At 38.5% G+C, this 23,639-nt stretch overlaps 2 protein-coding genes and 1 pseudogene across 3 annotated transcripts; 2 read left to right on the top strand and 1 right to left on the bottom strand.

Annotated features, from left to right (window-relative positions):
• The first annotated feature begins 2,031 nt into the window (after nucleotides 1-2,031).
• LOC122020594 (50S ribosomal protein L18, chloroplastic-like) lies at nucleotides 2,032-5,783 on the top strand. The gene is made up of 3 exons (XM_042578579.1): nucleotides 2,032-2,753; nucleotides 4,839-5,000; nucleotides 5,297-5,783. The coding sequence occupies exons 1-3, from the start codon at nucleotides 2,541-2,543 to the stop codon at nucleotides 5,444-5,446; spliced, it is 525 nt and encodes a 174-aa protein (XP_042434513.1). The 5' UTR covers nucleotides 2,032-2,540; the 3' UTR covers nucleotides 5,447-5,783.
• A 3,208-nt stretch (nucleotides 5,784-8,991) lies between these two features.
• On the bottom strand, nucleotides 8,992-12,087 carry LOC122021268 (porphobilinogen deaminase, chloroplastic-like). 2 transcript variants are annotated; one of them, XM_042579371.1, is made up of 5 exons: nucleotides 11,808-12,087; nucleotides 10,301-10,706; nucleotides 9,714-9,917; nucleotides 9,393-9,570; nucleotides 8,992-9,314 (listed from the first exon to the last, which is right to left on the bottom strand). In XM_042579371.1, the coding sequence occupies exons 1-5, from the start codon at nucleotides 12,053-12,055 to the stop codon at nucleotides 9,202-9,204; spliced, it is 1,149 nt and encodes a 382-aa protein (XP_042435305.1). In that variant the 5' UTR covers nucleotides 12,056-12,087; the 3' UTR covers nucleotides 8,992-9,201. The 2 variants fall into 2 exon arrangements, with proteins under 2 accessions (XP_042435305.1, XP_042435306.1); XM_042579372.1 differs by having other exon boundaries at nucleotides 10,301-10,711; nucleotides 11,808-11,935.
• A 6,939-nt stretch (nucleotides 12,088-19,026) lies between these two features.
• LOC122021151 overlaps nucleotides 19,027-23,639 on the top strand; it is a 93,926-nt pseudogene continuing 89,313 nt past the window's right edge.

Raw genomic sequence — 23,639 nt, 5'->3', positions numbered from 1 at the left:
ACTCCTCCAAGATTTTTTATTATATAGGGTTACCTCCTCCTAGGGTTTTCCACTGCTTAGATTGATTCACTAGAACTTCCATTACCTGACTTTAGTTACTAGGACTTCTATCACTTAGCTTTACTCACTAGGGCCTAACTTCACTCACTAGGACTTCCATTGTCTGGCTCCACTCACCGGACTTTCACCACCTAGCTTTACTCGCTAGGGTCTAACTTCACTCACTAGTACTTCCATTGTCTGGTTTTACTCACTAGAATTTTCCTTTGCCTAACCTTCAATTACGACTAGTCACTCAGTAGATTTCTCACCTGTCTTGGTTTAATTTTTATGAGCTTAAGCTTGTTTGAAACTTGACTTGATCTTGGTTCATTTAGATGTTATTAAGCTCTCAATTCAAGTTTGGCTTGAGCTTGGTTTGAGCTTGGTTCGTTTTGATGCTATCAAGCTCTCAATTCAAACTTATTTGATTGTTTGATTGATTATTAAGCTTGATAATTTAAATTTATTTATTTATTTTATTATTTATTTAGCATATTGAAAATAGTTTTATTAATGAATATAGTTCGTGAACATTGTTCACGAACGTTGTTCACGAATGTTAACGAGCTGAACACATATGTGTTCAAGCTTGTTTGTTTAACTTAACGAGATGTTTAAGCTTATTTATTTAATTAATTTTATGTATATTGAACGAACATAAACAAGCTTTTACCAAGTCGAACACCAAACTTGTTCACGAACGCTTGGTTCATTTACAGTCCTATTTAAAAGGGAATTTCTGGTTCAGCAAGAAGCGGCTTCGGTCAAAAATCACTGTTTGTGTCTCCTTGTCTTCGTCAACTCCTAAACGCCCCTTTCCCTCTTCTCGCGATTTTCTCCAATCCTATGACGACGGCGACTCTAACGACTCCTGCGAGCGGCGGTGACTTTGATGACTCCTGCGAGCGGCTGCAGCCTCATCTCAGTGTACTCTGTTGGCGGAGTGGTTTTGCTCCAGTGCGATGGTGAGTCCCTTCATCTTCTGATCCTATAAGCGATGGCTTCGATCTAGGGCTTCTTTGCCCAAGTGGTTCTGCTCCAGCAAGGCATTCCTTATCCATCCCTACCTCAAAGGATTCCTTGCGGACATGATTGTGAAAGTAAGGAGTTTCCAACAGAGGAGGAAGTCAACTTTTCCTTTTCTTCTCCAGTGAGCTTTGTTCTAGATCTGACACTGAAGTTGCTACATAATTCTTATTGATGTGGTTGTGGAAGCAATAGAGCTTGGAATTTAGTGTATTCAATTCCGGCAGAAGCAAGCTCAACCTCAATTCATTCTAATTATGTCAGAAGTTTCATTTCATCTCTCTATTATTCAACTTCGCGTGGTTCATGTTGGTGGAAGCGGTAGATAAGTGAGGGTGAGGACAACACTGTAGTCATCCGTGATCAGTTCATTCATTGGTATTGTTGTTCACCAGAGTTGGTGGTTTTATCTCTAGGCCCTTCGTCTAACAGCGGAGTATAGTCAATTGGAACAAATCGTGGAAGAGTGGTTTGGTTAATTTAGTTATTTTCATATTAGATTTTGTAGTTATGTTATGATGCATGCTTGATTGTTTAGTTTTACATTTTGGTTAGTTTCACTTATGCATGATTGATAATCTTGTATCATAGGGTGATAATGTGATGTAGGTTTATCATTTAAGCATATTTAGGTTTCTCCTTATTCCAAGCTCTCAAGGTCTATCAATTAATTTTAACTAAAACTCTTTAAGTTAATTTGGCTAAAATTAGTTGATGAACCTAAAGGGTTTGGAATGATATGAAACTAGGTTCTATAAGTTTGTCTAGTTTTTATGATTATATTCATGCACTCAAATATCAATTTGACTCAATATATTAAGAGCAGAGATTTTTTAAACATGAATTAAATTTTTCGGATATATTTATATTTAAAAAATCACTGCTCTCAATATAGTTGATCAAATTGATGTTTAAGAATATATATATAATCAGGAGAACTAAAAAAACACATAGGAATTGGTTTCATGTCATTCCGAGTTCTCTAGATCTATTAGTCAGTTTCGATCAAAATTGGTTGATGAACCTAGAGATATCGGAATGATATAAAATCAATTCTTGTATATTCATTTAGTTCTCCTTATTATATTTATATTTTCTAATATTAATTTGAGTTATTATATTGAGAATAATAATTAATCAATTATTTTTTAAAAAAAATTATTCGATCCGACTGCTAGTAGTTCACTGAAGTAAACTGCTCGTTGTAGTAGTTCACTGATGTGATTTAGTAAAAATGATATTTTTAAGATGAAAAATATAATTTTTTTTAAACGACCTTTTAATTGTTTCCATGTCGAATTATATAATAGTGAAAATGCTTGTATCGTTAATGAAAGGTTGCGTTAAAATGTAAAAGCTAGGGGGCAAAATGAAATATTTTCTCCATGGATAGGGAGATAGGGTCTCCTTTGTTGCTAATCGTCTTCAGCGAGTAGAAGTGTAGAACTCAAACAGAGATTTCTTCTTCTTCGATGCTTCTGTCCTCTTCGCCGGCGGCAGCTGCCGCTCTCAGTTTTCCGGCAATGGCGGGAATAAGCACCTTCATAGGCGGGCAGCTTCTCTTCTTCCGACCGAACAAGAATCCCCTCACTAGTACCCATCCCGCGACTGCCGTCTCTATCGTGGCCAAGGCCGCCACCCGGAGAGAGAACCGAACCGCCCGACACGAACGCATCCGCAAGAAGGTACACGCACTTTCGCTTCCCTGGCGCCGCCGCTTGCGCCGCCCAGATTTGATGATCTTTTTGCTTTTTCTCGTATCAAAATGAACTCTTTAATTTTCCTGGTCGGATCGATCTTACCATTCTTCAATTTTTCATCCGTCTGTTTGTGAAAATTAAGTAATTAGGTGGCAATTGTGGTGGCAAAAAGGCGATTCGCGCTCCCTCAGCGCCTCCGCCAGCCCACCCCAGGACCAAGGAGGTAAATCATGGTAACTGGAGAAGTTAGTGCGCAGTGGAAAGAGATACATAGGGACCAATGAATTACGCCCTGACTACCCCGAAGTTCGAATCCACGCTCTCAAGTGGCAAGCTTCTAAGCACTAACCACTCCAGCTAAGTCCGTTGGGGCGAAAATTAAGTAATTAGGGTTTGAACAGCTAGAAGGCTCTCTACATGTTCGGTAAAATGCCTGAACGAGACAAGGAGCAATTTTTGTTGCTACATTCTCTCTCTGAGAGTTCTTCTTCCCATCAGCTCTTGCTCTCACTCTACCTGAGCTCTCACACGCCTTCATTACATGTATTTGTGTAGGCATTCATGCACACTCATTCATGATGAAACTGAATGTGCAACATTGTGAATACTAATCTGAATTATACCTTTGCCAGCTAGAGTTCAAGCTGAATTGTTCAATCTACGTATTTTGATTGTTACATTTTTCTATCTTAAGATGTTTGTGCATTGCAATCTGATTTATCATGAATTTGGTACTGTAGAATAAAGTATATTTATCATTTTTTGATGTTATGTAGCTTGCTCATGTGTGCCTCTGTGGAACAGTTCTACAAACTATGCAACATTGTAAATAGTATTCTGAATTATACTTTTGCCAGCTAGAGTTCAAGCTGAATTGTTAAATCTACGTATTTTGATTGTTTCATTTTGCTATCTTAAGATGTTTGTGTATTACAATCTTATTTATCAGGACTTTGATGCTGTAGAATAAAGTATATATATCATTTTTCGATGTTATGTAGCTTGTTCATGTGTGCCTCTGTGGAACTTTTGATGGAACAAAAATAGCACAGCAAATGTTACATTTGAACTCCAATCACGAGTTTCTTGGAACTAGACGAAACTCAATTTTGCTGGTTTGTTTACTTGTTTTGGAAGATGCTAATGGTAGACTTTCTAGCTATAAAACTTGTAGTCTTTAGCAGATATTTCTACCTTAATGGAGCGTACCTTTGATTTAAACTTAACCAAAAGAACTGATATAGAATCAATTTTGCTATTTTTGCTGAGTATTGTTATTGTATATGCAAACAAAATTTGTATGTTGTTGGCGATAGTTCCTCATGCTTATTTTCCCAACGACAAGCATGCTTATTTTCGAATAAGTTTGTGGTTCCTTGCATGGATTGAGGTTTCATTAAGCATATTTCATTGGCATATGCTTGTGCAGTTTATTATTTTGCAGAAGTATTTTGTAAATGCATTTGATGATCCTTGTGTCAATTGAACTCATCATGTTTGCCATGATCGTCATCAACATTCCCCCCATCCAGTCTTATTGGCCACAGCTGTTTGTGTTTAGATACATTCTACTCGAATCGATTTGAAAGTATTTAACTATTCTAGTTAGAGTATGTTTGTTGCTTTTCATTTTAGCTCGTAGATGTCTGTACTTTTTAGTTTGTTTTTGTATTGATTGAAGAGTAAATAAATATGTGCATTATACTAATTCGCTAAAATCTTTCACTTTTTACAAATATTGAAGGTTTCTTATGGTGAATGAAGTTTAAACTTCAAAGCAGTTTGTGCATATTGTCCTACCTTTCACAAACCGAAAAATCATCATTCCGTGATCATCTATAATGGGCAAATGTGTTTACATTCATGCTTTATTGTGGAAAGTTATTTGAAGATTTAAGTTTTATGACTGCCATTGGTGCTTCGAATAGGAATGAGCATTCGCTCTAATGCATATAGCCGATAGTTATCCACAGTTAAAATGTGTATTTCTTAGCATTCTTTTTCATGTGTCGTGTTGTGAAACTTTCATTCAATTTGTGCTTATTACTGAAAGCATTTCGTCTTTGTCAGGTGAATGGTACCCCGGAGAGACCAAGGATGTCTATTTACCGCTCGAACAAGCATTTATACGTCCAAGTCATTGACGATTCCAAGATGCACACACTAGCTTCAGCTTCTACAATGCAGAAACCTATTTCGGAAGAGCATGATTACTCTTCTGGTCCAACTCTCGTAAGCCTTCGACATCCCTCTACATGATTATGGAAGTCTTATCTAGCTATTACAATCTTTCTTTTCTCGTTAACAACCTAATGCATTCAATCCACATATCAAATGCTCTCTATAGAAAAGTCGATGTTTGAGTTGAATAGATGAAGGGGAAGACCTCGCCAAGACTAGAAAGACTCGCAAGTTATATTCAAGTGATGGTAGTACCTCAAAATGATAGTAACAAGCAATGACGACCATGGTTGTGGATACATATCACTCGACTTGTGCTAATCTAAGTGTCATAATCTTGTTATCAGGAAGTGGCAAAGAAGGTGGGTGAAGCCATCGCAAAGGCTTGCTTGGAGAAGGGAATCGCCAAGGTGGCTTTCGATCGCGGTGGCTTTCCTTATCATGGATGCATAGAAGCTTTGGCTAATGCCGCGAGGGAACACGGTCTTGAGTTCTAAAAAATTGTTCTATTGATCTAATTGGAAGAACAAATATGGTTTTCATTTCAACCATAGCATGATTTCCAAGTCATTCAATGTCTAGTAGATACAAAATTGTCGTCATAAGATGATGCTACCCTTGAACTTGATGATCAAGGGTACTTCATTCCGACAAATCTCTCTGCCTTTGTCGTGGAGGCGATCATCTTGATGCATGGTCCTTGTTGGTATGAACGATGTAAGAGTTCGGTCGAGGAATCAGAATTGTGGCTCTCATTTCGACCGAGACCTTTCGTGGTTGATCTTTATATCTTCCTCTTTTTGATACTAAGAAATTCTTAGCCTTGCCCCTTTCCATGGAAGTTGTACCTGATACTAAGAAATTCTTAGCCTTGCCCCATCCATGGGAGTTGTACCCTGAGAGTAAGAAAAATTCCTCAACAAATGAGGGGGAAACAATGAATTTTAATAATAATAATAATAATAATAATAATAATAATATTATTATTATTATTATTATTATTATTAGTATTATTTAAAATTATCAGATTGAAAATAAATAAATAAAATGAAATCACCAGATTGCCATCTTAATCAAACAGGGTAGGGATGTAAATGAGTCTAACCGAGTCGAACAGTATTAGACTCGAGCTCGGCTTGTTTAAGTTATATTCGGGCTCGAGCTCGGCTCGAGCTCGAATTGAGCTTTTGTCACAAGGCTCGAGCTCGGTTCGTTTTAGAATTATCAAGTTCGTGAACAGTTCGAGCTCGGCTCGTTATTAGCTCGATTATCAAAGTTAACGAGCCTAACTCGTTAAGCGAGCTCGGGCTCATTTTCGGGCTCGTTTAGAGCTCGTTTTTGGCTCGTTTTAGAGCTCATTTTTTTTGCTCATTTTAAGGCTCATTTTATAGCTCGTTTTTTTGGCTCATTTTTTAGCTCGGTTTAAGGCTCGTTTTAAGGCTTATTTTTTTTTCTCACGAGCCTATAAGCGAACATGTTTGCGAGCTTACGAGTTGAATGTCCTTAAACTCGAGCTCGGCTCGATAAAACTGTCGAGCTCGAAATCGAGCTCGAGCTCGAGCTCGACTCGATAAGATAAACGAACGAATTCGAACGAGCTTTTTACCGAATCAAGCTCCGAATAGCTCGCGAACCGTTTGGTTCATTTACATCCCTAAAATGGGGGAGAAAATCAGTTGGTGGGCACGTGCTACGCACGTGCTCCCGTCGATCTCCCTCTGCACCGCCTCCACAACTTCGCCGACGGAGAGTGCGTCGTGACGGGGCGGAAGACGAGGATGGCCTCGTCGACGGCGACCACGACCACGACGGCGAAGGTTTCGATGACGGACAACCACCGTAAGGCGGCGTCGTCTGGATTCCAGAGAATGGAGAGCGCAAGGGCGGCCACCTGGACGGAGAGCCCGGCGACCACTACGGCGCAGAGCACGTAGAGGCGACGCCGGAGGCGTCGATTGATCACCACGGAGACGGCCGCCCAAGAGACGAAGGAGGCAGAGTAAGATGACGAGGAAGGCCGGCTCGGCGAGGTGTTGAGAGGAGACGAGGTAGGCGTGGTAGATGAGGTCGGGGTGGCGGCGGAGGACGGAGAGGCGGTGGCGAAGGACGGGGGAGCGGAGGAGCTGGGAGAAGGACCAGAGGCAGGCGAAGAGAGGAAGGAGGAGGTGGACATGCCAGAGCGGGCTGAGGAGGTCGTGGAGCCGTTAGCGGCAATGGCAGCGGAGGAGCACGACGGCGAAGGAGGCAGAGGAGAGGAGGAGGAGGAACGAGGCGAGGGCGACGGAGATGAGGTCTTCAGAGGAGTCAGAAGGGTCCGGAAAATCCAAAGGCATCTCCTTTACGTCCCTCGCCGGCGATTTCACTGTTGCAGAGACCCAGTTGGCGGTGGTACACGGCTGATTATGATCCCAATGCCTTCTCCCTTGCCCTTGCCATCGTGATCGCCTTGCTCCTCTTCCTCCTCCTCCTCCTTCTCTTGCGCCTCCTCCGTCCTCGTGGGCTTTGAGATGCTTCTTGTTTTCTCGGGGGAGGAGGAAATGGGGAGCACAGATCTTTTGGACCACTTTTTATGGTACAGGGAATATGCCACTTGTATTTGCGATCGGATCATGGTCGTGATTCGGTCGCAAATTGTTGCGATTCCTTTTTGGGTTCACCGCCCCACCAGGTTATAGTTTTTGTTCGGAAACGGGTGGTCGGAGGCCTCCGGTGGTGGATAAGTGGCTAGGTTACTGGGCACCGAGCGAGGATATCCTCCAGGCGGCCTCCGGCTGCCTGCTCCGAATAAAAATTATAACTTGATGGGGACGGTGAACCCGAGAAAGGATCGCAATCATTTGCGGCCGGATTGCGGCCACGATTCGACCGCAAATACAAGTGGCACATCCCCTAGACCACAAAAAGTGGTCCAGGAGATTCTGCCTCGGAAATGGGAGGAGAAGACGCTTCCATTTTAATTGGGGGCATTAAGCCAACGACTAATTCCAACCATCTTCATCTCCTGGGGAGGGAGGGGTGCCAATTCCATTTTAACTGAGGCCAGATCCTCTTAACCGTAAAATACGGTATAGAGGATGGACCACTTCATTCATAGGTGGAAATTCCTAGATCCCATTTGTTATACAGGTAGGGTTCATGAGATCCCACCTATCAGTAACCCCTGGTCCAAGAGCGGACCAAGGGTTGCGGTCTAGAGGATCTTAATTGTCATCTCCAGGAGAGAGAGGGGTGCAAATGAATCGAGTTGGTTCGAAAAATAAATATTTTTGAATTAAGATTTGTATAATTTGAATGGAACTTAAATTTAAATTATTTTAAATTATAATTTGATTCTATTTAAATTAAGATTTGAATAATTCGACCTTAAATTTTGATTTATCATTTTAAATTATAATTTGATTATGTTTAAATCAAGATTCGAATAATTTGACCTCGAATCTCATTTCAAATAAGCTCGAGTCATGGGACTATAAATGAGTTATGTAGTATTTAAATTTATTTAATAAGATATTTAACCAAGTCAAATCAAATTTAAAATAAATTAAACGGTTGAAATTATTGTTCAAACTTGACTCTTTTTTTTTACGAGTTTGGGTTTCATTGTCCAAGCTTCTCTGACTGTTTAGAAATTTTACCATTACAAACTTTTAGTGATTATTAAGTTTGATAACCTAAATTTATTTATTTACCATAAATCAACTCATAATTATTGTTCTTATTTATTGGTAATCTAACAACTATCCAATTCTCATGACCTTCCCAAAAAAATTTCCATCAACTACCAAAGTTAATTGCACACTCTTTGTTCATAAATATTAAAGAACTAAATATGTTTTCCTCAAATTTATTCATTTATTCAACAAATATAAATAAATTTTTATCAAGTTAAATACAAAATTTATGAATATTTGATTCATCTACAAAATATATATATATATATATATATATTTTTTGGATGATTCAATACGTTTGGACCCCTAATCAGCACAAAGGATGAGCCGGTCGAGCCAGATCATCTGACCAACATCGCAATACATGTAACTGCTCCCAAACAACAATACTTTTATTTTATTGTCGAAATAATCTCTCAATCATCGATACAAGGACTAATAGAAAATGGCCATAGTTTCTCCCTAAGCAAAGTAGAATATCAATGTGATGTCACATAGATGATACAAAAGTCGAGAATACACGATACAAACTAACTCGAATCAAAAGCTCGTATCTAAACTGCTCTTCTAAGTTTGCAAGATTACCAATCGAAGAAACCAGGGCCAGCTTTCGAAAGTAACTCTTTCCCCGCATCTTGTCCAATTGCCACCATGTCGTCGAGAGCATATAGTCCTCTTCTCGATGTCTCTAGTACTGATGGTTAACAAAATTATGGTCGATTCACAAGTAATAAAACAAATGAACTGATAGATCTTGAATTCGTAAAGTTACCCCTTTTCCCATCAGGCGAAGCAACCAAACATTGTAGAACACAATATCCGTCAGCATCGCGATGAGCATAGCCAGCAATGGGCGTACGGCAAGACCCATCGAGTGTCTCAAGAAATGCCCTTTCACAAGCAACAGCTAACCGAGTATCATCGTGGTTCAGTGAAGCTATGTAATTAGCCTGATTCACAGACAAATGTATTGCATAAAGCATGTTCATAGGAAAGAAAAATTACAACTCCGCTACTAATGGAGGTAAGCCGATTACAAAATGTCGATTAAGTAAGATCAAGGGAAAGTTCTATTGTTTACCATACGACTCACCATTTTATCATCATTGCTTCTACAAGCAATTCCAATAGCACCTTGGGCAATTGCTGGAAGCATATCTTCGATAGAGAGTATTGCAGTGACCTTGTCAGTCATATTCAATCGTTTCAGCCCTGCCAATGCTAACAACGTTGCTTGAACTTCACCATCATTGAGTTTTTTCAATCGGGTCTGGACGTTCCCTCTGAAGTTAACTACCTGCCATTTTTTTTAGCGAATGTGTAAATCTCTGTGATCAATCACATACATGTTCTACCATCACACAAAGCCATAGAGAGACTCATGAATTTACATGTACCTATTTCATAGTAGGCCATGCATTGCTTTCTTTGAATACTTCTACTTATTTTTTAATCGAATATTTGCACGATTATGCTTACACGTCGATCTAGGGCATTTAATGAAGTGAAACCATAAAGAGCACTAAAGAAGGAAGACGAAAACCTATACCCTTGTCATGTTGACTGGCTAAATGTTAATAAAGCACCAAGAAAACATAGTTCCTACTAATAAGCATTTACCGAGCTCTACGAATGCAACAAAAAGCTTTTATCTGGAGCAAAATGGGATCCTTACGATACCTTAAGTGATGGATATCTGTATAAGATTTGAGACTGTCGCCGGAGGGAAGCTGTTCCAACAACACTCCCAGCAGATAACTCCGAGAGAGAACTTGAAGATAAGGAAATGAATGCATCCCTTACGTCTTCTCGGGGAAGGTTGCAGGGCAAGATCGTGCCTTGTGGAAGATAAGTAGGAACGTCCTTCATTGAATGAACTGCGATGTCAATTCTACCTTCCAACAGTGCCTCATCTATCTCTTTAGTAAATAGACCCTTGCCACCAATGTCGGCCAGAGGTTGATTGAGTATTTTGTCACCGGTCGTCTTAATAATTACTATGTCAATAGCTCCATCTTCAGCAAGCTCTGAGTGTGTTGACATCAGTTTATCCCGTGTCTCATATGCCTGGGCAAGTGCCAGTGGACTGTCCTACATGCCAATGACAACCGATAAAAATCAGCTCAAAAAACAAAAGTATTTCCACCTTCAGAGATTACCCACTTGCAACATCTATAGAATCAATATAGGGTCATTAAGAAATCAGGAAGTCGAAGAACTACTATAAACTGAGTAAAAATCGAAAAAAGACAATGCACTAGATGTTGGCATTATTTACAAGCATAGTTACCTAAAAGGAACCAACTATATTCCAACTTACAATTTGTTCCCCATCTTTAAAACATCACAAAGCCAACCTATGATAATTCAAACAATTTTGGTCAAATCTCACTTTATCGTCTAAAACAACCATTAAATGGCTATCGTATTCATTTTACATAAGCATAATTGTAGACACATCATCAAACCATATAAACATGACACAAAGCTTTTGCAGAGAACTTATATTGATCGAAAGCAAGCTTTTGTAGGAACAAACGTACATGTCATCTTAAAAGCATCTCAACCAAGTTTAACCACAAAATCAAGCCACCAAATCCAATAAAAATGTTTTAGTTAACTGCACAACAAAGGACAAACTACAAGTTGATCAGGCCTTTATTAGGTAATAGATCTATGATTCAGTTTGAACTAAAACTAGAGATATCTAGCACCAACATCCTCAGCGAACAAGAGAAAATCAAGGTAGCATCAAAACTAGAACCCAAACTAGCATCAAATCTCATTTTCTCCTTTTGCTCCACTAATTCAAACTCGCATTGTTTGAATCCCACTGAAATGAAACTTTTGGGGTTTGACCCTTTGTTCAGAAGCACAAATATCAGTTATCAAGATGCTTGAAGACCAATGTTACTAAGAGCAACAGATGTTATCAGCCTAGCAATTTCATCTGGACCAAGAGAAATCTGAAATGGGATTTCACCTACGCCAGAATGAGAAGAATATAGTGAAGTGTGCTGCCTCAAAACTACACATTTGGATTAGAAAACACAATGAACCGCGAAGGAAACAAAGAGGAGGGGCAAATCCTAAAACAAAACGCTAAAAAACCCTACTTTTAACGAGAAAGCTAAGATCGATTACAACTTTCGCTCGAGTTAAGATCATTGGGGAAAAAAGGCTTCACCTTCCGCGGGTGCCAATCCTCAGAAGGGCGACCTGAGCCTTCGCCTCCTGCTCCACAACCACGGCTGCCCTCACGACTAAGGCCCGCCTCCCAAGGGAGGAAGCCGGGCGTCTTCCAGGGCAGAATACGGCAGGGGCAGCGGCGAAAGGGTGAAGCGCGGTGGCAGTCATGGCGGCGGGCGTCTTCGAATGCCGCAATCCGAGAGGGAAGGAGGAATGGGAGTAGGATCGGATAGAGTTGGAGCCCATCGTGGATTAGGTGGAGGTTTGGGTTTGGGGAGAAGATGATGAGGTAGATCAGATGGATGTTGGGCTACGTTTACTAGGGAGGAAGGGAGAGGAGAGGAGAGGAGAGGAAAAACGATTATTAAAGAAAAGCCCGCTGTAAGCTTTAAATTAGGCCCGGCCCAATAAAAGTCTTAATTTTACGCCTAATAAATTATTGTCTAAAAATAAAATTGATCAAAAGGATATTTTGGGTAATAAAATACGCTCGGTCAATTATGGATCAGGTATCTAGATCATGTATCTAGTTTTAACATTATCTGCCTAATTTTAGTTTTTATCCATCTATTTTTTATATTGTAACAATCAATTCAAATCCGATTCATCAAAACAATAATGTCAGGTTCTCAATATAATATATTAAATTGATGTTTTAAGACATAAATATAAATAAGAGAACAAGATAAATATATAGACTATGATTTTATGAATTTAAAAAATTCAAAATAATATGAAACTATTTTTATGTAATTATATTCATATAATCAAAAATCAATTTTGATATATTATAATGAGAGCAACGAATTTTTTATTATAAACAGTTTGTTTAATCTTTTTTAAAATATTTTTAGTTTTTAATGGATTGATATAACTGTCCTTGATCACGTAAATATTCTGAATAGATTGTTACATTACAACAATTAATTAAAAAATGATTTATGTTTATAAAGTTACCGTTCTCAAAACGATATATCGAATTGATATTTGAGGGTAAAAATATAATTAGAGAAACTAGATAAGCACATAAAAACTTGTTCCATGTCATTCTGATATCTCTAAGTTTATCAGTCGACTTTGGTCGAAATCGATTGTTGGACATGTTGGTGTGGTTTATACTAACGGTCTAATTCGGGTTTTGATAAATGACAAGTAAGTTAAGTTAGGTTCTATTGTGATTTAACCACTTGATTAAGTGTGCAGAAAATTCAGCTAGGTCAATGGACCGACCGGATAGCTGGTACGAAATCCAGCTAGGTCGATCGGCCTACCGGATAGTTGGTATGAAGTCCAGATAGGTCGACGGGCTAACCGGATATCCGACAAGAAGTTCAACTAGGTCAACGGGCCAACCGGATAACTGGTATGAAGTCTAGGCAGGTCGACGGACTGACCAGATGTCTGACAAACTGGTAAGTTAAAGCTAAGTCACCGGAGGAAAGTGACCAAGTGAGGGCGCGTCCTAGTTGAAGGGACAATAGGAGTCGGTCTAGTTTAGGTCCATTTGGGATTCCTATGCTGAGACCTTGACTAGTTCCTAGTTTTGGGAGAACAGGAACTAATTACTATTCTGTATTATTATTAAATTGTCCTAATATTTATTTTAAAGGATATTTTGGATTAACATTGTTTCGCAGAACAAAGAGAAGAAAATTACCTTCGGATGAACAGTATCCGAAGGCGCCTTCAAGCAGTGAAGGCGCCATCAAGCAATGAAGGCACCTTTGTACTATTCATAGAAGGCGCCTTCCATGGCCATAGAAGGTGTCTTCCACAGGATAAACTTGGACATCATCACAGATAAGAGCCGAGCCATTTGGGATAGAGTTTGACCAATTGAAGGCACCTTCCACGCCTATGGAATGTACCTTCTATAGCATATATAAGGTAAGCTTGACCAAGCAAACAACAACAACACTTATACGAGCGACTGTGCGTTCATATGAAGTTCTGATTGCTCTGAGTGATAGTTCTCATAAAATCTAAGGCACATGAATTCTAAATAACCGAAATAAGAATTCGAATAGGAAAAATAGGAACATATGAGCATGGATCTTCGTTTCATCGAGAACATGACATAAGAAAGTAAATACTGTAATTACAAATAACCTGAATGCAGCGGAATTATCATTGTTCTTCGTGTAGAGCTCATCGATCCAATAATCCTGCGGAAGTAGAAGGAGAAGAAGGTTGACCTTCCGGAGGAGTTAGGGTTGACGGCGCCGAATCCTCTTCGTCAATGGGGAACGAAGAGACGTCTTAAAGATTACCCTAATCCTCTGGGGATCAACCCATTATATAATGCACATCTATTATTAGTCTATCGATAATAATAGATGCGGGACTATAAGTTCTACACATATGAGATCCACATCCAATTACCCGAAACCCACTAGACATAAGTTAAATCACTTTAAAATGTTCGGATCGTATTCACGTGTGTAACTTATAAATAAGTCCACCTAATAGGGATAATTATATCCAATAATCTCCCACTTGTGCTATATGTGAGTTGTGTGTGAAATACAAGTAAAACTTTAGTTGATATCAAATTTTATTGGTACAAAATACCCCTGTAAACAATCTGGTCCATTAATTTCATTGGTATAAGATTAAAGAGGTCATAGCTACTGTATATGATCGTAATAAGCCCCAACAGTAATCATAATACCAATATCATTAATGACATAGATCGAGATGTGGATGTGTAGAGTAGGGCTGTAAATGAACCAAGCGTTCGTGAACAAGCTTGGTGTTCGGCTTGGTAAGAGCTTATTTATGTTCGTTCACTATACATAAAATTGATTAAACAAACAAGCTTGAACAGCTCGTTAAGCTAAACAAACAAGCTTGAACACATGTGTTCAGCTCATTAACGTTCGTGAACAATGTTCGTGAACAACATTTGTGAACAATGTTCACGAACCATATTTATTAATAAAACTTTTTTTAATATGCTAAATAAATAATAAAATAAAATAAATATATAAATAAATTTAAATTATCAATCTTAATAACCAATCAAACAATTAAAAGTTTCAAACAATCAAACAAGCTTGAATTGAGAACTTGATAATATCTAAACGAACCAAGCTCAAGCCAAGCTCGAACCAAGCTCAAGCCAAGCTTGAATTGAGAGCTTGATAACATTTAAACGAACCAAGCTCAAGCCAAGCTTCAAACAAGCTCAAGCTCATAAAAAATAAACCAAGCCAAGATTGAACACTCATTTCAAAAGTTTGGTTCATTTTAAGCTCGGCTCGGTTATCTTATCAAACAAGCTTGAACACCCCAAAGCTCGGCTCGGTTTGACTTGTTTACAGCCCTAGTGTAGAGTGGAAATTACATGAAATATGATCAATACATATCAATTTCTAACTGGTCCTAAGATGTCCTAAAAAAAGGTCAGATCATATTTGCAAAGTACTTTATGTTAAACTGCAATAACAAATCATGATCAACTTTATGATTCCAAAAAGAATCTTTATCATATTTACAAACATCAAATGCTAAACAACAGTAATAAATGATGATATCACAATCAGAGTGTCAAACAAATATGTAAATTCTCATTAATGTTTTGAACTTTAAGTACGTATAATAATCAAAATAAAATATTTGTCTTTATTATCAAATATAGAGCAATAAAATAAATACAGACTCCCACTAGATGAGTTCTTCTTCCATAAGAAGGACTCCCATATCCATAACATGTGCATGAAACACCTTAGGCACCAAGCCTTTGGTGAGTGGATCGGTCAACACGAAAGTTGTGCTGATGTGCTCTACCATAATCTGACAACTCTGAACTCTTACTTTAACCGCTAGAAACTTGATGTCGATATGCTTGGACTTCGGAGAATTACGGTTGTTCTTGGCATAAAGTTCTGCGGCTTTATTATCACAGTAGATCCTCAGTGGTCTTTCAATATCATCAATAATTTGTAATACTGTGATGAAGTCCGCAACCAAATCCCGTGATTGGATGCTTCATAGCATGCTACTAACTCATCCTCCATTGTAGAAGTGGATACTAGCGTCTGCTTGACGCTCTTCCAAGATATAACCCCTCCAACAAGCATGAAGATATAACCCGAAGTGGACCTCCTGCTATCCAAACATCCAACAAAAACAGAGCCTGAATATCCAATCACCTCTAAGTGATCTGATTTCCGATACATGAGCATATGCCCTTTATTTCTTTGTAAATACCGCATCACACTCTTTACCGTTTTCCAGTGTGACGGTCCTAGGTTACTAACATAACTGTCTAACATCCCCACTATAAATGCTACATCTGGTCGAGTACAAATTTGTGCATACATGAGACTTCCCACTGCTGACGCATATGGGAATTGCTCCATCTCCTTTATTTCAAGTTCAAGACGTGGACACTGCTGCAAGCTAAACTTGTCACCTCTTGACACAGGTATGTCACCGGGTGTACAATTCTGCATACCATATCTTAAAAACACTTTTTCAATATAGACATGTTGTGAAAGTCCAAGAATGCCTCTTGAACGATCATGATAGATCTGTATGCCTAAAACAAAGGATGCTTCACCAAGATCTTTCATTTCAAAATTACCAGATAGAAATGACTTAGTTTGAAGCAGCAGATCCTTATTATTGCTAGCAAGCAATATATCATCCACATACAAAACAAGTATAACAAACTCGCTCCCACTGAACTTGACAAGTATATCATCTATTTAATTTATATTGTAGATAACATAGTGTGTGGTGTCACACAGAAGATAATGTTATCAATTCCTTATAAATTATAAATAGTAGCTCACAACCAAGATAGATTGGGACAAACCATTGGAACGATTATAATATAATTTGGTATTAGTTTATCTTGGCTATAAAATTATACTAGTACACTATGTGTGTATTGAGTAGGACTATTTGAGGTTGTTCGATTTGTATTGACTACATAATTGAACAAAACCTCTGTTATTATGGATGTGCGTCCTCTTAATCCCTATATAATAATAAGCACGTATACTTAGTATTTATTTCTTTAACTTATCAACGAGTGAGATTTATTCGTTAAATCAATAGGCCCGATGAGTTGGGAGATAATATTATTTATATGGTGTGTTGTTGATTATAAAAGCAATATGTGTCCTAATTATTTAGGTTGATGATGCCCCCTTGAGGAGCTCATAAGGATTATCATGTAAATCCTGTAGGTGGACTTAGTCTGACATGATAATAAAGTTGAGTGGTACTACTCTTGAAATTAGATGTTAATTAATTGAGTTGTCAGTAACTTATTTAATTAACAGACATACGATATCTTAAATATAGGGAGATTAACGTACTCATAATAAGGAGTTCATATTGTAATATGAGATTGATGCGGTAGTTCAATAATAATCCTTTAGTGATATGAATTATTATTGATGGACTTGGGTTGGGTGTTCAGGCTGAACACAGGAAGAAAATACTATAGATCGTTGTTGTAGCCTCTATATAAAGTCTCGCATCCTGTATAACTGTGGATCCTTGGATGGGATCTTCAGAAAGAAATACTTGACGCATTTGGGAAATGATATTTTGCGTATCTTCCCTTCTATCAGCTATATCTATAAGTGCTTGATATTCTGTAGGGTAGGTCATGTGCCACTGGATTCATGCAAATTTTTCAATCTCTCCAAAGAGATTTTCCATGTACTCAATTTTATCTTTGGGATCTGTAAATCCCTGGCTGACAACATGGTTCTTGGTGATGAATTCCCATTAAGAAAATACGTCGTGGAACATACCTATTTGTTTAGGGATTACAAAAATAACCCCTCCCTGTTGTTGGGCTGAAGGTAAAGTCCACATCTCAGTGGTATTATCCCGCCTGAACTGTGTATTAGAGGGCCTTTGATCAAAGATGGGCCGAGCTGGTCTTGGATCCATTCTGACTGCTGGTGGATGGCCAGGAGGCCCCATCATGGTATTCTGTGGCAGGTTATATGGAAAAACAATAGTACTTGGAGAGTATATTTGTTGAGGTTCAAGTTCTTCCATAAGACACTGCAGGCTGAGGTATTCCATTTCATACCCGGTAGCAATTAGTTGATTTTGGGTATCCTTTTCAGCAAATGGGTTTAACCATTCTGTTCCATCTATTGCATCTGAATATTGGTCCCATATAGGTTGATCCTTCTAGTCCATAGGTAGGGAGATTGAAGCCATATAAGCAATTCTTGCTAGGAGGTCATCCTCATCCTTGAGGGTACCCAGAGAAGTATCCATGGGCTGGAGGACAGAGGCTCCTAGGTGTGCATCTCCTGCATGGACTTCTTCCAGATCCCTCTGGGAAGGAATGTACTCGACTATCACCATTATAGAATGCTTCTCTTTTGGCAGCAGTTTGTTAAAAATAACTTTTTGGGAAGTTAGACCCGAAATTTTGGAATGTAGATCTGAATCCATTTCTCCCTTGGTAACTTTCAGCTAAGCTTGATACTTCATGAATATCTGATGTCAGAATTCTTTCAAAAATGATCCGAGCAATATAGTCTCCTTGACAAACAATTATTGATTCATCCGAGTGATTAAAAGTAACAATAATCATCTCTCCTCGGTAGTCACTATCAATGATACCAGCTCCAACATCTATTCCTAAATTCCATGATGCACCATATAGTGTAGCAATTCGACCATAGCAACCTCAGGAAATCTCCATACTAAGGCTTGTTGGTATATGGCCCTGCCCATTAGGTTGTATAGTGCTGATTTTACTTACGGCTAAATCAAAGCCTACAACACCATTAGATTTTTGCTAGGATAACTTTATATAAGGTGAGAGTTATAAATAGGGGTGAACATTCGGTTAATTCGGTCCATAAATTAACCGAATTAATTGAAAACCGATTTAATGTTGGCTAATCGAATCAGATTAAAATTTTACTAAAACTGAATTAATCGAATTAGTTATTTCAGTTAACACTAAATTAACTAAATTTATTTAAAATAATAATAATAAAAATTTATGTAAAATTAATATTAAATTAACTGAATTAATCGAATTCTTACTCTTAATTATAAAGGAGAGGTCACGAGGATTTAGGTTATGTTGACAAAAGTGATACAAGGGCAATTGTTATTAGTATTAGGATTATAGAATCCTTTTCTTATTCTGTAGTTAAATAAAGTTCATTATTTTGTCTGGAAAACTGATACTCCTATTTATAGAAAATCCGAAACCCCTGCTTCATTCAGTTAATTGCTCCGCTCAACCCTTTCGGTCTTCCTCCTGCCGTCGCCACACCCCCCTTAACCGTCCACTCCTCTTCCCTTCCCTCCTCTGTTTTCGCTCGCCGCCTTCGCCTTCGTCGCCACTGCCACCAGTGTCTTCTCAGTTCTCACCATCACCAGCTCGGCATACCAGCATTTTCTCCTCCCTAGTCGGTACTGGATCCCTTGCCTTGCCTTCTCCGTCCGTAGCAGGTCGAATTTGTGTTGGTTTCTTTCTGTAATCATAGTAAGGCTCAAAGGCAGTGCAACTATGTAACTAAAAGGACATGCCTTGAGAATGTACAAACTACCTCAGAATAAAAAAAAGAATCATTCTTATCGCGAGAAAACTTTAGCTTTAGGCCTAAATCCAGCTCATTGGCTACATATATGAGAAACTGGTCTCCTGCTAATTTCCCTTAAATGGCTCAACTCTTGGGGACTACATGATCAAGGATATCAATGTACCTTATTGTGTCTACTTCAACTAGTTTATTTCTGTAAATTGCTTAACTAACTCAGTAACTATCATACTGTGAGATGCCAATACTCATTTAGATTTCTTTCATGTCAGTGCAATTGTCATTGCATTAGCTTTCACAAGGTTATGGTTAATAGCACAACCATAATTGTTCTCAAACTTCATTAATCTCCTCTATTTTAGATTCAACATTGTATGAGTGAAAAGATATTTCAAATACCTATGGTTGGTAAATATCTAAAAACCAATCCCACAAAGATAGCGTCTCAAAAACTTAAAGGCAAAAAAAATAGTTAATTTAAATCATGTATGAAATAATTCTTCTATGGTCCTTTATGAGAAACATAAGCTACCACTCGACCGTGTTGCATTAGTGTTACACCTAATCCCTACTTAGATGCATTTGTATCGAGAACATTTCTATCCTTTGCAAAAGAAGTAACTAACACTGCTCACCAATTGAGTCGATTGCCCAATTAGCTTCTATTGATGCAATTGTGCTACTAGTGGACCTTGAGTTTTGAAATTTGAGAAAAAATTAAGTTAGACCTTGCTTTGTGATTTGATATGCGTGTTTGAGTGGGCAAAGATTGTAGTAACACATATGGAACTTGGAGAGCTTATGGCTTGACAAAGTCTAGCGATTGATGATGATTTAGCGTGGCTAAGATAACACGCTCAATGGCTTGGAGGTTCAAATAGATTAGAGAAGGATGGCATGAGGTATCCAAAGGATCATAGGACGAGGAGCATTGAGGTGGTGATAGAGTAGTTCTGGAGCACTGATTTGACATGGATTGACAATTTGATGGCTCGAGGTTCATATAGATCGAAGTAGAAAGTTGCATGAGGCAGATTGAGGGACTATAAGATGAGGAGCATTAAGATAACAAGGACAACAGCTGGTGAAGACAGACTCTATAGGTGAAGGGGTGATGGATGACATATGAAAGAGCCAAGAGCTCATGCACATCCATGGCACCAAGTAATCTAATAAGAGATGGTCGAGGGATGAAGTCAAGCTCTAACGATAAGTCTTTAGTGAGCTAAGAGTGCTGAGTGACCTATAATCCTTGAGGGTTGAGAGGAAAGCTCAACATAGGTGGAGTCAATCTTTGAGATAGTTGTAGTTAGAGTCAACAATTGATTGACAATCGACAATATCGCCATGTGGATTCAGGGTTTGAGGTTTACCAGTCGACTGGTGTTGGAATCCAATCAAAATGGTGGATGAGTTAACTGATGAAATAGATAATCAACTACAAACGAAAATCCTAAAGTTATCATAAGCTGAGGTTTATAGTTTGGAGCATTCAACTAATATGGATTTTAGTCGTTTGGAGGATCAATCGGCCGGAGTAGTCGATTGGGTTTGAGGAGTCGCTTCTATTTATCATTGAGTCGAATTTATATGGACTGATGGTAAGTGGTTGGTTGACTAGTTGCCAATGTAGAAAGTAGAAAGGACTAGTTGTTGCGTGATAATGGTCAATCATGAGGACCAATCGACTAATTAAACCAGAGCAATCAACTACTGGACGACAAACAACAAGAGACGTCAGAGGATTGAATACTATAAAAGGGGAGCTTAGTGGAGTCCTTAAGACTAGTGAAAGTAAGGCTAGTTAGATCTTATTAGAGATTCTATCTTTGTCCTTAGCTTTCGTGTAATCCATTATAAAACTTTTGAACTTGTAAGAGAATTTTTCACCTTTGTAGTTGACTTAGAAGGAGAAAATTAACGGCTTTCTGAGAATGATCCACTGATGGATCATAGTTCGTGAAGTAGGAGCTTGGGACTTAAACCATATTAAATGAATGTGTTAGTTGTTTCCGAGAATGATCCTTATCAGTGCGATTCTGTCATGTTTTCATTTTCACTATATTAATTGTTTGTAACCTTGCTAACTCAATAGCAAAAGTAGGAAGACTCATCATTTGCAGATCCTCAATCGCTATTCACCCCTCCAATTTAGTCATCCATTCCCTAAAGCTGTTCTATCAATCACTGAATTCCTATACTAATTAACTGATACTCTAATTTTAGTCCCTCTAAGGCTGAAATCTAATTGTGTTAAAAGACAACATGTCTTTGAAACTCCCTTATTTGTTTAGCACTAATCAACCTCAACTTAATATGACTTCCGATGCTTAGAGATCATTTTTTTAGGCTTCATCCATTGCTTAGTATTTGGTTGACTTTGGCCTACTAAGGCTTCCACTTGCTGAGTCTCTAGTCAACCTTGACACGCCAATACTCCACTTGCCTAGAATTCACTCTTATGAGACTTTATTAATATATAATTAACCCTGACCTGTTGTGTCTTTATTATTTGCTAAACATCCAACCCTCTGTGACTTGCTTAGACACGAGAATCTACGAGTAACTTACACTTTAAGTTTGGGTAGACTTTATTTAGATGAGAAGTTAATCTTTGAGTTGATCAAAATTGATGATTTAGTCGACTGAAGATTAGATTTAATATAATTAAGTCAACTAAGTAGTCAATTCCAATTGAACTACCAACAAAAAAAATGCTTTTGTTTGTGGGTGGCTCAGTCAACTATGTAGTTGATTGAGGTAAGATAAGTCACTTGATAAATAAAAGCAATTATAGTGATCGATGGAACAATTGAAATTTTGGAAGATTTATTGATTGACATGATTAGACTGTAATGTTAGATGACCCAAATGCTACATTATGTTAGTTGACTTAATGGATGATCAATTGACTCAAATATTCATCGAAGAGTTAGGTAGTTAGATAATATACAAAGTCAATCAACTTCGGATAAAGCAATTGCCATAACAATGGGGTTAAATATTATCACTATTTTTATTTAAATAGGAATATTTTTAAAGTATTTGTAATTTTAAATTTATCTTAAATTAATTTATTGATATATATTAAATATTAAATTGTAATTTTTTTTGAAAATTTTGTATATTTTTTAAAATAAACTTTGTGTATATGTTAATATACATTTTTTTTTCATTCCCAATTGCGCCCGGGCCGCTAGCAAGAGAGTTTCAGCATTTTACTTAACCACACATGCACGTTTCAGGATTTCTTATTTCATGTACATAATTTTCATAATATCCAAATCATGTAGCATATTTCCGTGATACCTCTCCTTTGTTTCTCTAGGTCAATTAGATAGTGTTGGACTCCGTGGTTGTTTTGATGTGATCAACCAAATTAGGTTAGGTCCTGTTTGGTTTTGATCCCTGTGTCTAAGTGTGCAGGAGCTTGGGAGCGCAGGAAGTCGAGCGGAAGACACAGCTAGCGAGAAGGACAACACGGGAAGGGAGCCGACGGGCTCGGTGTGTCCGAAGGACGAAAGAACTGCGGAAGAGTACATCGGTGGACGAGAAGAACGTGTGCGACGTTCGAGGGACGAGAAGCCGGGGCGGAAGCCTGCTCGAGGAGAAGGTCGGAAATTGGGTTCAGGTGAGCCCTATTTCGGTTGACCGCAATCACCTAAGCTATCGGGACTTCGGAAGAAGAAAAGAAGTCGAAAGGATCCGGAAATGCAAGCTGAAGGTGCCCTCAACGAAGTGTTGGAGGCGCCTCGGCTGCCTACAGGCATGAGGGCGCCCTCATTGCCTTGAGGGCACCCTCATTGCCTTGAGGGCGGCCTCCACATTGTCCAGGGCGCCCTCAAGGCCATTGAACCCAGTCTACTTGACTGTTTCGTAGTTGGATAAAGTTTTATTCGATGCCTCGGCTAGAGGCGCCCTCAACCTCTTGGGAGGCACCTTCAAGACTCGAGATAGGATTTCCAGGAGCTATATAAAGATCCCTGGAGCTAGGAAATTATTCATTCAACTCAGTATTCAATTCCTATCAACTCTTAGAGCTTTCTTAGTGTGTAAAAGGCTTCTCCACCTACAGTGAAGGAGACATTTCTAGTGGAGCTTTTCAACTGCCTTGGATTAACAACCACCTAGGTTGTAATCAAGTTAAATTTCTTGTCTCTTCTTTTTTGTTATTTTATTTTATTATTGTTGCTGTTTTAAAGTTGAAAGAACGAGAAGGGTACTTTCTTTTTGCAGGCAATTCACCCCTCCCCTCTTGCCGGTCCCGTTGCACCAACAAGTGGTATTAG

The sequence above is a fragment of the Zingiber officinale genome, chromosome 9A, assembly GCF_018446385.1.
Source record: "Zingiber officinale cultivar Zhangliang chromosome 9A, Zo_v1.1, whole genome shotgun sequence".
In the NCBI taxonomy this organism is placed as follows: Eukaryota; Viridiplantae; Streptophyta; class Magnoliopsida; order Zingiberales; family Zingiberaceae; genus Zingiber; species Zingiber officinale.
The sequence above is the reverse complement of the archived record's forward strand: the minus strand, read 5'-3'. Positions and strand labels throughout refer to the sequence as shown.